Source organism: Pelophylax lessonae (genome assembly GCF_965119305.1).
Source record: "Pelophylax lessonae genome assembly, chromosome: 5".
Lineage (NCBI taxonomy): Eukaryota > Metazoa > Chordata > Amphibia > Anura > Ranidae > Pelophylax > Pelophylax lessonae.
The window spans coordinates 116,092,787-116,107,478 of record NC_138772.1 but is presented as its reverse complement, the minus strand read 5'-3'; the positions used below and the strand labels follow the sequence as shown (position 1 = coordinate 116,107,478).

At 40.3% G+C, this 14,692-nt stretch overlaps 1 protein-coding gene across 1 annotated transcript in view; it reads left to right on the top strand.

Annotated features, from left to right (window-relative positions):
• The window catches only part of LOC309556717 (sodium channel protein type 5 subunit alpha-like), a 600,678-nt gene that overhangs the window by 384,124 nt on the left and 201,862 nt on the right, over positions 1-14,692 (top strand). The window contains 1 exon segment of the mRNA XM_082259196.1: positions 13,886-13,909. Coding sequence (XP_082115322.1) covers positions 13,886-13,909 — 24 coding nt within the window.

The window sequence follows — 14,692 nt, the reverse complement described above, 5'->3', positions numbered from 1 at the left end:
TTTAATACGAAACTTTACAATCACTTTAAGATCTAACTGATTTTCAGTTCCCCCCAGACATTGCATGTCTCTTCTGCAATAAAGAGCCTGCCTATTTTTAATATTAGACTTTTTGTCCCAATTGAAACCACTTCAAGACCACCTTACGTACATTTATGTTAAGGGTTTGAAGTGGTTTCCTGGGGTTATGATTGAAGCTATCAGCTATAACCCAGGTGCTTGTTGTTTTTTCAGCCGGCGACTCTCTTTCAGATAAAAGTGATTTGAGTGGCCAGTTAGCCGTCGGATCACTTTTAGAAGCAACGGGAGGGGGTCCCCCACGATCCGGCAGTTTGCACGACTAGACACACAGGTGAGGAGAGACCAGATCGTCTCTCCTCACCTCTATGATCTAGGAGCACCAGTCATGATGCCACTTCCAGGTGGATGTAAACAATTTGGGGTTTTTTTTGAAAGCATCAAATCAATGTTTTTTTTTTTTTGTTTTTTTTTTAATTTAATTCCTTTAAGGGTTGAGGAGAGATCTGGAGTCTTACAGATCCTAAATGTCTCCTTAAAGAGGACCTGTCATTCCTTATTTCTATCACAAGAGATGTTTACATTTCTTATGATAGGAATTAAAGTGATCAGAAAAAAAAAATTTCAACAGTGTAAGAAAATTAAAAAATTATAATAAGGTCCATAATGACATGGATGAGTGACTTTGGGGTAAAGGAACTTTACTGGCCTGCAAAGAGTCCTCACATCAACCCGAATGAACACATTTGGAATGAATTAGAGCCTTCCTGTCCAACATCAGTGCCTGAACTCACAAATGTGCTTCTGGAAAAATGGTCAAACATTCCCATAGACACACACCTAAACCTTGTGGACAGCCTTCCCAGAAGAGTTGAAGCTGTTATAGCTGCAAAGGGTGGGCCAACTCAATATTTAACCCTACAGACTAAGGCTTCTTTCACACGGTCCGCCTCCGTAGGCGGATCCGTGTTGCTCAGCGGGGATCGATCCGCGATCCCCGCTGAGCCGGCGGATGACAGCTCCGTCTCCGCTTGCAGAGCGGAGAGGGAGGTGTCTCAGCACCCGCTGCCCTCTATGGGGGATCGGATGAGAGCGGACCGCTTGTTTCGCTCTCATCAGATCCGCTCCGCTCCGATTACTGAACGGATGGAAAAATAGGGTTTCCATCCGTCCAGATTTCAGCACAGGATCGGATGCGGATGGCAGCGGGTGTCAGCGGAGGTGTCTCAGCTGACACCCGCTGCCCCATAGAGCTGCATGGAGGATCCGATCAGATCCGCCTAAAAAACTGACAGGCGGATCTGATCGGACCGCCCGTGTGAAAGAGCCCTTAGACTGGGATGCAATTAAAGTTAATTTGTGTGTAAAGGCAGGCGTCCCAATACTTTTGATAATATAGTGTATAAAATGCCAGTGTCTAAATCAGACCACAATGTTCCACCTATAACTGAACTGGTGGACTGGCCCCAAAGCAATCTTCATGGAGGTCATTCTACTTGCAAATGCTTCTGTTTAAAAAGTGTGAAATGTTTAGCCAGGTGTGGGAGAGGGCTAATCTGCTTTATCTGTCTGAGCTCAGTATCGTTTTATTCCACTGTGATACTTTTTGGCTGTTCCAACTGTTGACTTCCTTACAGAATGTTGGCAGACAAATAATCACATTAGATCAATATCATCAGAGGATTATTCCTGCCAAACCTCAAGATTTCCTATTTGTGATCCTGTAGCAGTCATCATGCTATCTCTTTTCGTGTCTGATGTGGAAAATAAGTTCATTAAAACAGTTTTTCCACAAAGAAATCTGAATATCGGGATATACCTATGAGTAGGAGACAGCAGTGGATAACTGCGTAAGCAGATTTCTTCTGTGACCTTGACCAGTACGTGATAGAGAATAAAGCTATGTTTCAGTATCACCCAGCATATCCTCTCATCATGGAACAAGAGGCGAGCTCACTATTTCCTGATTTGGCTGCTTGAGAGTCTCTTGTGTTTCTTACAGCAGGTGTGCTATTTCATCTATGATGCATCCTGTCAGCTGCTTCACTTTGTGTAGCTAAAACAAATGCGAGTAAACAAGCTTCATAGGGGGTTTAATAGCCGCTGAATGAAGACATGCGAAGATCGTTTTCTTGGGGATGCAAAAATCAGCGTATAGTCATTAAAGGTTTCCAACCGTATGCCACTACACAACAAATAAAAGGTGTCATTTCACACTTTATGTATTCAATTATTTGTTAGTAATGGAACAAGTACAGCTTGTCCTGCAATTTATAGATATTGGGGATTTGTAGAGGGCAGCTGATTTTGGTCCTTGAATTAGAGGTTCCAGTATAATTGCTGATTCCCTTTTTTTTCACAGCATTACCATTCACAGAGAAATAAAGTAACATTTTAATTTGCTGTGTGATCAGGTATGCCTGTCAATTTTCAGGCGGTCCTGATCGGACCTTGCAGTCTCCCCTATAGAGTGGGGGATGTCAGCAGTGACATGTCCGCTGACATCTGCGGCTATCAGATCCAATCCTGCCCGCAAAATCCAGACGGATGGTGGTCCTATTTTCCATCTGTCAGGTGGATCGGATCAGATAGGATCAGATGAAAATGGAGAGGCGGTCAGTTTCCATCTGATTTTCACATAGAGGAGAGCGGGACTGTGTTTGTTCTCCACAGCGTAGCGGACGCCGGACAGGACCTTTCATTCACCTGCTCAGCGGACATTAGTAGACCGATACCCTGCAGAGCAAGTGGAATCCGTGGCATGGAGGCACCCATGTGAAGGGGCCCAAGTGTCCTTTGTTTAACCTTCTTAGCGGTATTCCCGAGCGTGGCTCGGGGTTAAATTTCAGAGCCAAAAGCGGTAACCCCGAGCCACACTCGGGGTACCGCCAGAAGCATCGCTGGATCCTGTAAAAGAGGTTTCTTACCTTGTCACCGGGATCCAGCGATGTCTCGGCGGTGTCTCGCGGCGGATCTTCCTCCCGATCGTCTCCGTGCCCCGGCTTCCATCTCCTGCGACGTGACGTTCGCAGGGGGGTGGAACTGGCAGCAAATTCAAATGTAAAACACACCAAACACACTGATACCATTCAAAATTTAAAAAAATCACATTAGTTTGCCCCCCAGTGTCCTTTCCTGCAGTTTTACTGTACTTTTTATGTAAATATATATATATATATATATATATATATATATATATATATATATATATATATATATATTGTATATATATACAGTATATATATATATATATATATATATATATATATATATACAGTATATATATATATATAAATATATGTATATATATATATATATATATATATATATATATATACACGTAATTCTTGTGAATGAGCAGCCCAAACCAACTGTATACATTTATTATATATATTATATATATATATGTATGTATACATATATTATGTGTACATATATTATATATATATATATATATATATATATATATAATATATGTACACATAATATATGTATACATACATATATATATAATATATATAATAAATGTATACAGTTGGTTTGGGCTGCTCATTCACAAGAATTACATGCAAAATAATGGTATCGCTTTCAGCACCTAAAATCCAAAAGAATCATACCGCCAGGGAGGTTAAGGTTCCATGCACACTAGGGGCAGAAAAAAATGCCACATCTGATGTGTTTATGAACATTTACGAGCATTAAGAGTTTTTTCTGCTCCTCTCAAAAGCACAATTCTGAAGGGTTTCTTTTTTTTTTGCCTCTAAATGCTCCTCTGAAAATGTGCCTATAAGCTCCCTAATGCACATGGACACATAGAGCTGCTTCTAAAGGCAGAGGAAAAAATGTAAAAGGCCTTAATAAGCAGCATTTTATATGGCCAGTGTGCATGCACCTCTTTTAGAAAACATTACTGTGCAGTCAAGAGGCATCAGTAGTGTTAAAAACATTGTCAGGCATAGTTTACATGTCATGTCTACAGTATAGGTCAATCTCTGCTTCCCGCAAGCATGTCCAAAAAACTGCCGTCCTGTCCCTCTCTCTTGTTCACAATTGGCGCATGCACAGTGGGCTCTCACTTCCTTTGTTGCAGCAGTGGCTAAGCTCAGGTATACTGAGACAGGGGCAGGAAGTAGCATTTCTGTTTGCTCTTTCTTTTGTTCAAAAAAGCCTGTCTAAAATAACTACCCCACTGACAGAGTTACCCTATCCTGGCATTGAGGTTAATATGCTCTGGCTGTTGAGCACTCCCCCAGCATAGGAGGAATGAGCATTCTATCTTGTTCACAGACTGATGCATGTACAGTAGACTGTCCCTCACCCTGTCACAGCTAAGCTGAGCTCAGCCACTGCTGCAACAGGGGGAGTAAAATCCCACTGCACATGTGCCAGTTGTGAACAAGGAAGAATGCTTGTCCTTGTTATGTTGGGGGCTCACTCAATGATCAGAGCGTTTCAGCTTCTATGCCAGGACAGGGTGAACTTGCCAGGGTGTTTTTTTAGGTTATTTTTGGATAGGCTTGGGGGAAGCAGAGATTGGCTAGAGGTATGTCATGTAAACTAAGCTGTATTTTTAAGCTGGACAGTGTTTTTCCACACTACCAGGCTCCCTGACTGCACAGTATTTTTCTTTTTATAAGGATGAGCCTTTAACACTCTAGTAGGCATACAAGGGCTTAAAGCAGGGATCCTCAAACTACGGCCCTCCAGCTGTTGCAGAACTACACATCCCATGAGGCCTTGTAAAACTCTGACATTCACAGACATGACAAGGCATGATGGGAATTGTAGTTCCTGAACAACTGGAGGGCCATAGTTTGACGACCCCTGGCTTAAAGGAATGATCCCTTTAGACCTAAACCTCAACTATTATCCCACAATTAAAGTATTTCGTTTGTTAAAGCCCATCTCAATATCCCCCTATCTCCTCTGCAACTTTGTTTTTGTTTTAAATACCTTTTGTACTTTGCTATACTATACTTTAAATCCAGGTTTCTAATTGCTGGTCTCGTGACAACCCAGGGCCCTTCCTCTTTTTGAATTGGTGGTAGGCAGTCCTAAATGCTGCAGAGAACAACACTCTTGTAATGACGGTGGCACTCTACTCTGCAGCATTTCCCTGCGAGGACAGGCCAACATCCCACCCCTTAAGGCTTGTGCACATCACAGCCTGCGCTTGCAGGTAAAGGGGTAAATGATGATAGCCATCATTTAACTCAAAATAGGACTGGCAGCAGTTGCAGGAGAAGAGAGTGTGGAGGGGACAGTGTCAGAGAGTATTTCAGGCAGTGGTTTAAAAAACATAGCTGGAGTTCTTCTTTAAAGGACTGTGTGTCATTAATAGTTGCCAAATTTTAATTAAAATGATTTCACCTTTTTTTTTTTTTTTTTTTTTTTTTTTTTTACTCTATGTTTCTTCTTAGTGCTGTTGACCTTTTGCAGCTTCTTTGCAGTCACTTGTGTCTACATGAAGACAGGGGATGGCTGTATGACACTTCTAATGGCAGACCATACTAGCTTGGTAAAACAGCTGCTTGTTATCTTCATTAAGGATGATCGAACTTTTGAAAAGTTCGGTTCGGCCAGGACATCTGAACTTCCCAAAAGTTCGGCCCGGATTTCAGAACCCCATTGAAATCAATGGGACCCGAACTTCGGTAATCAAAAAACACAATTTTTAAGCCCTAAAACCCAATAAACGTCCCTAAAAAGTGCCCAGGGTTCTGGGTCATGCCCCATTAACTAATATTCACACAAAAAAAAGTTCTTAAAAATTGTCATTTTTGATAAGAAAGCCAATTATTGAAAAAAAAGATAATTTTTCAGTAGAACAGGGATGTGGGTCGGGACCCTCCTTTAACTTTAACACCTATATGATCTTTTTTTCTGGTTCTGGACATGCTACAGAGCTGAAACTTCACAGGTACACCTTTTAGACCCCCCAGACACCAAATCACACAAAAAAAGTTCTTAAAAATTGTCATTTTTGATAAAAAAGCCAATTATTGAAAAAATTAAAAAAAATAAAAATAAACTTATATGTTTATACACACTTAGACATATATAGGTGTGATAGTAGCAGAAATATATTAGTTTAAATTATTTCATTAGCGCAAGCATATATTTCTGCTACTATCACACCTATATATGTCTAGGTGTGTATATAAATATATGTATGTGTGTATATACACCACTATAGACAAGTTCAGATGTTTTGCCTGCCTCAAAAGAACCAAAAAAAATGCCAAAAAAAAACGCTAGTGTCAAAAAAAAAAAAATGCCCAGGTGTGTTTTTGCTGGCATTTTTTGGGAGTTTTTGGAGGCAGGCAAAACACCAGAACTTGTGCACAGTACCACTATACACAAGTTCAGATGTTTTTCCTGACAGCAAAGAACCCCAAAAAATGCCTGCTATTAAACCGGGAGAGAAGCTAACTACCTGTCCTGAAAGAAAGTGTTCTAATACAAACAATCTTTTTTTTCTGGTTCTGGACATGCTACAGAGCTGAAACTTCACATGCACACCTTTTAGACCCACCAGATACGAAATCCAAAGTAAAAATCAAAAAATCTCTCTTTTTTTTTTCAATAGTTGGCTTTTTTTTATCAAAAATGACAATTTTTAAGAACTTTTTTTTGTGTGATTTTGTGTCTGGGGGGTCTAAAAGGTGTACCTGTGAAGTTTCAGCTCTGTAGCATGTCCAGAACCAGAAAAAAAAAAAGGATTGTTTGTATTAGAACACTTTAAACACAGGTAGTTGGCTTCTCTCCCGGTTTAATAGCAGGCATTTTTTGGGGTTCTTTGCAGTCAGGAAAAACATCTGAACATGTGTATAGTGGTACTGTGCACAAGTTCTGATGTTTTGCCTGCCTCCAAAAAATGCCAGCAAAAACACACCTGGGCATTTTTTTTGACACTAGCGTTTTTTTTGGCATTTTTTGGGGTTCTTTTGAGGCAGGCAAAACATCTGAACTTGTGTATAGTGGTATATATACACACATACATATATTTATATACACACCTAGACATATATAGGTGTGATAGTAGCAGAAATATATCTGTGTAAATGATTTAATTAGCGCAAGCATTTATTTCTGCTACTATCACACCTATATATGTCTAGGGGTGTATATAAATATATGTATGTGTGTATATACACCACTATACACAAGTTCTGATGTTTTGCCTGCCTCCAAAACCCCCCAAAAAATGCCAGCAAAAACACACCTGGGCATTTTTTTTTTTTTTTGATGCTAGCGTTTTTTTGGCATTTTTTTGGGTTCTTTTGAGGCAGGCAAAACATCAGAACTTGTGTATAGTGGTATATATACACACATACATATATTTATATACACACCTAGACATATATAGGTGTGATAGTAGCAGAAATATATTCCTGTAAATGATTTAATTAGCGCAAGCATTTATTTCTGCTACTATCACACCTATATATGTCTAGGGGTGTATATACAGACATATATGTATATATATATACCCCCTATACACATGTTCAGATGTCATGTCTGACATCAAACATGTCCTCAAAAAGCACTGACAGTGGCAGCCCCTGCAGCATAAAAAATGCTTGCCTGGTGAGAAGCCATAATGGTGTCCCGAAGCTATTCAGAGAAATGATCATTTCTCTATAGCGGTCACCCTGCTATGGAAGGGTTTTGTCACCCTGCCATAGCAGTCACTGTCAGTTAACCCTACACTACACTACGGTCCCCTGACACTTCATACTTTCCCTACAGAAACTAAATTTTTGAAGCTAACTTAAGTGTAAAGGAGCACTCTAACTACACTAGATATCCCTTTCCTCACACTAATAAATGCTAAATGACACTTTTAAAGTAAAATTAACAGAACTGCTTCCATTCTCTTCCATGTCCAGTATAACAATGCTAGGAATATGGCGGGGGCGATCTTATATACTGGGGGGCGTATTCACTAATGATTGGTCTAGGGACCCCCTAGTCACTCCAATCACATTCCTAGCATTCTCCTGCCCCCTCAATTGGCTTTTGCTAATGGTTCTGGTCCAATCACGGGCTTTTAAAGCCCATTTCCTGAAGCATTGCATTTTGGGCGGTTCTGGTTGCCGAATTCCAAACTTTTTGGGCAAAAAGTTCTAAATTCGGCTGAACCTCGAACACCCAATGTTCGGGCCGAACCGATGGTCGACCCGAACCGTTCGATCATCCCTAGTCTTCATCAGAAGCCCAGGGTGACACAACGTAGGAGCATAATTGGAAGGCAGGATCACTTGAAAATACTTTTGAAGGTAAATACACTTAAAGCGGAACTAAACTCAGCAATGCTTACCTTTGCTGGTCCCTCGCCGGAAACCGACATCTTCTCCCTGTCTTCCTTCAGATGTAGGTCTTCAGCCATCCTGTTTGGCTGGCATGGGATGACGTCATTCTCGGGCATACTTAGGAATGAAGCCATTCTGGAACATAGTAACTGGGCCAGAATGTAAACTGAGCTGTGCATATGCAGCTCGGGTTGCAGAATAGACATTGCATGTCTCTTCTATAATAAAGAGCCTGCCTGTTCACAACTTTTTTATAGTAGAGTTTAGTTCCATTTTAAATGATTAAACATAAAGGGGCAGGGGTTAAATGTTGCTCCTGGCGCCAAAAGTTACACCTTTGAATAAAGCTTTTTCTCCAAGATATAAACACATTTTTTTTTTTAAAACCAATAGGTTTAGGAGAACTAAGTGGACTTTTTACATATACACACTGGAATTATATGACCTACAGTGGGCTAGTATTGGTGTGAATGCTTAGCAGTGTCATAAAAGAAATCCCAACTTAGCCCACTGTATGCATACTTGTGATGTTTTCCTTCGTAACATATTGTCATTACTAAAAGAAATCAGAAACGAAGACTGATCCCACAGATTAGCAAGGAAGCTAATTAGGAAGCGTGATTTCCATAACAGACACACTATAGCTTGTCATCTTTTTTTTTTATAAAGCACTGAGCAATAATGTGTGTAACTCTCCCAATTTATGGGATTTGCAATCAGGCTGTCTGTGGGTCACTTTTTATACCAAACCTTAGAGACTGACATACTTTACTAAATATGCTTTATAAACTAAAAAATACTTTGACCTGTTTGTTATGAATCTGAAGATGCACAGCAGAAGCTCCCGTGTGAACAAACCGTAAATGCTACATATAGTTTTTGCCCTGGGGAGGGTATTGAAGAGCACCTATTTCAAAAGTTCATATCACTTAAAGATCCCTTTGAAATGTTTATTGGTTAAGAGCATAAAAACCGCCAACCTGCTTTGGGGAAAAGGCCTCCGCCTTCTTCAGGACTTGGGCAGTGGATGTTATTAGAATCAGGATGAGATGTAATCGAAGGGAAGACCTATTTCAGGGCTTGGTATAGACTGTCATTTTGTAACAGCACTATCAACTGCTGGTGGGGATTCACTTTTTGGGATGCTAACTACATAGTCAGTTTGGCAATTCTGACAATGAATATGTAGTAAATTTAACTTACTCCTCTTGTTGCTTTACACAATACTGGTACATACATGCATTGACTTTCTGGTTTGACATTAAAGTTTCAGATGCATAATAAGCCTTGCAACAGGTACTCTAAGGACAACAATGCTCCGATATTAATCATCAGGGGCTTGTTAGCCTATCTTATGAAGTAGAGACTCCTACTTGAAATCAGGATATACTATAGCATTTAATTATACCGATGTAGAAGAATGAATGAACAGCTGTGTGCCTGCCATCCCTGACTTTATCATTACTGCCTTCATTTTAAATATAATATTGTTTGGATGAGTCACAATAGACAATGATGCTTGTCCTTTTACTATGCACACACGCAGTCCTCCTGATGCTGGGAGAGGTTCCATTCTCTGCGCCCTGGGTTTTTCAGTGGCATGACTCAGCATTAGGATAGGGTACCGAGCTGGAGCTCACACAGATGTTTAATAATACTGTTTAATCTCCACCCCTGTGTTTTAGAGTGTCTGCGAAGTTTGCAAGACTTTTTATTTTTCTGCTAACAAATGTTTGCCTGTTCATTGAACTCACAAGGGTGGCAGCAAGCACAGAGGTAGTCATTGGTGCAGAGTAAAGTGGGGGCATGTAGGAAAGAGGTGGTTGCAGGTGTGGTAGTCAGTGGTGCATATGTGGGGAACTGTCAGCTGTTACACTGGATGAACTCTTCCTGGTCAGCCACAGTGGTTCTACGGGGGGTTGGTGGTGGGAGCTTCTAGGCCAGGGATTACAGTACCTGTGTACGTCACAGCAGACACCAGAGGCTACGGAGGTGGTGTGAATTGATGGGGACAGAAATTAGAAGGTCATGTCCCATTGCAACATGTCCCATTGTAACATGTCTAATTGGATCTCACTGGCCTACTTTTAAATGTCAATGCTACTGTGTATGAGTAGTAGTGACACAGTGCTATAACCTTCCTGCCGCTACTGTGCATGTGCTACATATTGACATCATTTTGGCTTATCCTAAAGCCTCTACACTACCCCTATAGTTGGCCTGGCACAGTATATAGTGAAAGTGCTGCAGATCTCCTCTACTCCCAAGCACAAGAATTCTCCAATCTCTAGCTTGTATAATACATCAGACCATACCGCATTGAACTCATGAAACTCTTTTTAGGCGGTAAGTGCTTGGTTAAGCCATGATACCGCACAAATCCAAAGGTAGAGAAAAGCAAACAATCCAATAATGTTCCAGAATCCAAAGGTAGAGAAAAGCAAACAGTCCAAAAATTTTCCAGAATGACCTCTGTCTGTCACTTTGGTGTGGGACTTTAGTTTATGGTTTTTATGGAACAACGTTGGAGTACTGGCTTTTCTCTACAATCAGGTTTTCTAGCTGTCTATGTCCCAGCTAAGTAGATGCCCTCTCTCTATTTACCCTTGTGACCATTGACACTGAGATAGAAAGTGGATGATACAAACTACATTATTTTGTCACGAAAATATCAATAGAGGGGATTTTTTTCAATGAGAACATTGATTCTGATGACAGCTGCCTAAGAGGAGCATTCCCCTCATTTTGGATTTCCTCTTGCTTCCTGTTGTATTTCCAAGGCAGAAAGTCATCCAAAATCTCCCTTATGAGGCACAGACAGCAAAAACACAAGAAAAAAATTGCCCAGGGTTTTAATTCAATATAGGTTTTGGCTTTCGATTAACCTTATTGAAGAGGTCCTATTCTTAATTCTAGTAGCCACATAAAAATTCTATTAGCCAAATAAATAAACCACTAAATATATGTCTTCAAAACCTTTCTTCTTTTCTGGGTTTTTGCATTTTTATTTGTTCCTTTAATATACCCGCTCTGTGTTAATATGTTATCTTAGGGACTGATTTCTAACGCCACTGTATGTAAGATAGAAGTTTCTGCACAGGTTTTGGTCTGTATAGCCATTCGGTTTATGGAGGATAAAAAAGTGCCTCTCCAATCAGTTAAGTTTAGTAACATGGATGTGTTCAGAGGGCATGGAAACGTGTTATTAGTGATGGAGGAAATGAAGACATGTTTTTAAAGTGACTTTACTCTTTGTCACCTCCTGGATCTTTTTTTAGTAGATTACCTGTAATGTGCTGTAAAGCTCTTTCAACACACCTGCCTGGCAGCTTCCTTGCAGCTGCTCATGTTTCTCCATTCCAACACTTTACTATCTGCTCCATTAAAGATGTTACTGCGGGATGTGAGTGCAGTGCTGAAGTCCTTTGACAGTGTTGATAGGTCCCCTTCCATCACCTACTTGTTTATGCCACTCACTCTCCACATTGCCTGATGACTTCATTTAATATTTGCTGTAGGAACAGTGTGATCTTTTGTGTTCTCAGCATTCCATTTCATTTTATGCTCTTTTAAAGTATAGAATAGTATTGGATTAAGGGTGTCTTGAGCTCATTTACTAAAGGATTTGAAAATCTTCGCACAATAAATTATGTGAATATTGCCTTTAATTATCTAGTCATGTGAAAAGCATGTGCACGTGATTAGGTATACAACGTGATCAGAAATTTGAAGTCAGGAATAGGAAAATTAAAAAAAAAAAAAACAACCCTAAAATGTATTGGGTATTTACAGTTAATACGGGTAATAAATGACTCATTTTGAAAATTCTTCCCCAGTAAGAGAATGTAAACAACAGTTTTGCTGATTTGCCAAAGGAGTTGAGAAGTTTAATTTAAAACATTGTGTGAATTGCCACTTTAATTATTCAGTCATGTTAAAATCTGCATATGATTGGGTATACAAAGTGAAAGTGTTTGCTTTTCTCATAATTGGATAATTTTGTGAGTAAAGATTGCCAACTAGTTTAGTAAATCAGCCTCACTGGATCAAGGGCCATCCTGGTATTAGTAAATGTGTCCAGCTGAACTCTACTTCTTGAAATTCTGTCTGCTTGACTATCAGATCCCCCTCTTTAAGGTCTTGCTTACTGATGGGGAGAGTTTCTACTGCAAATGCATATGTACATATGTTACAGTCTTGATGCCTTAGATCATGGCGCTGCAAAATTTATTCCCACTATCACATCTGGCATGCAATACTGTCCTGTCGAATGTGACCCATTCAAACTAATTCAACTGAATAGGGTTGTGCTGTAACAGGTTGCGGTGTGATGTTGCGGGTTTTAAGGGGTTAAAACAGGCCTCCACACCACATGCCATAAGACTTCTGAAGAGCTTTACACCATGGATCACTCTTCTGAGGGCAACACAAATGTAAACTAGCCCTAAAACTGTGAGTCACTGATCTGGAACAAATTAGCAGACTTTTCTGACTTCCCTGATTTGCATCGTTCTTGCACATCACAGGCAGGCAATTAGAATTCCTGCTTTCCGTTAGTGAGGTCAGTAAGGAACCTACTTTCATCTTGATCCAAGGTGTGTGCTAATTCTGTCTCATTCACATCTTCGGTCCCACAATCTGCAGTGGATCACTTTTCAGAAATAGTTTGAAGGCATTCAGAAGACAATACAGTTGTCTCCTGGATGTCTTTTTTTTTTTCAATCCCAAGGGGTATTTAGCATTGCAATAACGTGTTACAACCGCCTGCCCAATGGTTGCCACACTGTTGACTTCAATAAGCAGGTTTGGCAAGCGGCACCACCTGCCAAATATGATATGACAAGTTAAATTTGCTGCACTTTGATGCCGCAGCACTGTGGATAGACTTAAGTGTCCACCGTGTTATTTTGTAGGTGGCGGTTAGGAAGCAGTAGAAACAGATCATTCATCTGTTTTTACAACCCCTTTGCTGCTCAAATGAACTCAGCCTAAGGGCTCTTTCACACGGGCGGTCCGATCAGATCCACCTGTCAGTTTTTTAGGCGGATCTGATCGGATGCCCCATTAAGCCCTATGGAGCAGCGGATGAACGGTGATACATTTATTATTTAAATATAATTTATGGGATGAGAATCCAGTTGCTTTTTAATTCTGCGTTTATTCGTGTCTGCGTACAACTGTTAAAAGAGAAATTGCACCTACACTAAAATGAAGTATCAAATTCCATCAACTTGTCCATTTGCTCTGTGCCTCATCTGCTAAGACAACTTGACAGCAATACAGTGTGACTGTGCTAAAGATGACCCGCACATTGTCACTTGTATTAAAGTTTTAATACAAGAGTTCTGGTTGTAACCTTGTAACTCTGACACTGTGTAAATGATTAAACCAAGTGCTTTCATACCTCTGTCTTCTATGGTCTGAAATTAGATAGAGGTTTATTTTATCATGTATTTCTTTCTGCTGCTCTTGCTATGTAATAATGAATGTAATATTTTTTTTTTTTGTGTTTATCTTTGCTTACGCTGCCCTTGGCTGATAATGACTCTAAGCAGTCGGATGATGTACTTAAAAAGGTATGTCCAGTATTTGTTCTATGTTGTATGGAATCTTACAGTATGAGAGATTTTATACAGGCAGCAGATCTTCTTATAGACCACTGTACATCTATTAACTTACATATTGCTGTGTCAGAATGGAGCAGACCAAGGTTTTATTACATCCTCTTATTGTAATTTTGTCAGTGTGTTTTTAGGTTCTTTAGGCTCCATGCACACTATATGCTAAAAATAATGGCAGAAAAACACTGGGTGAAAAACACTCATAAATAGTGTTGTAGCAGCAGTTAGGAGCGTTCAGCATTTTTTTCTGCCGGCAAACCGCTTAAAAAAATGCCAAAAAAAGAGGGTTCTTTTCCTGTTCCAAGAAGCTGAAGCTTTAAAAACGCTTCTAGACTAAAATACAGGCGGTCCCCGGGTTACAAAAATCCGACTTTCAAACGACTCCTACTTACAAACGGAGGGAGACAACAGGAAGTGAGGAGAAATCTACCCCTAGGCAGGGAAATTCACTCCTGTAAGAGTTCTCATGGGAAAAAAAGGTCTCCACTGAAGCTTTATCACTAATCCTTGTTTCCACAACAAGCCAAAATCCAGTTGTCCTAGGGACAGAAAGTGAGCAGGAATCTTCTGAACAGGGGCACAGACAGCAAAACAAATATCACAGGGGTGTTAACCCTTCCCAAAGGACATGTCTCCGCTGCCATCCGATGCCCCATAGGAATGCATGGGGGGACCGTTCAGATCCGCCAAAAAAATGGACAGGCGGATCTGAACGGTCCGCCTGTGTGAAAGGGGCCT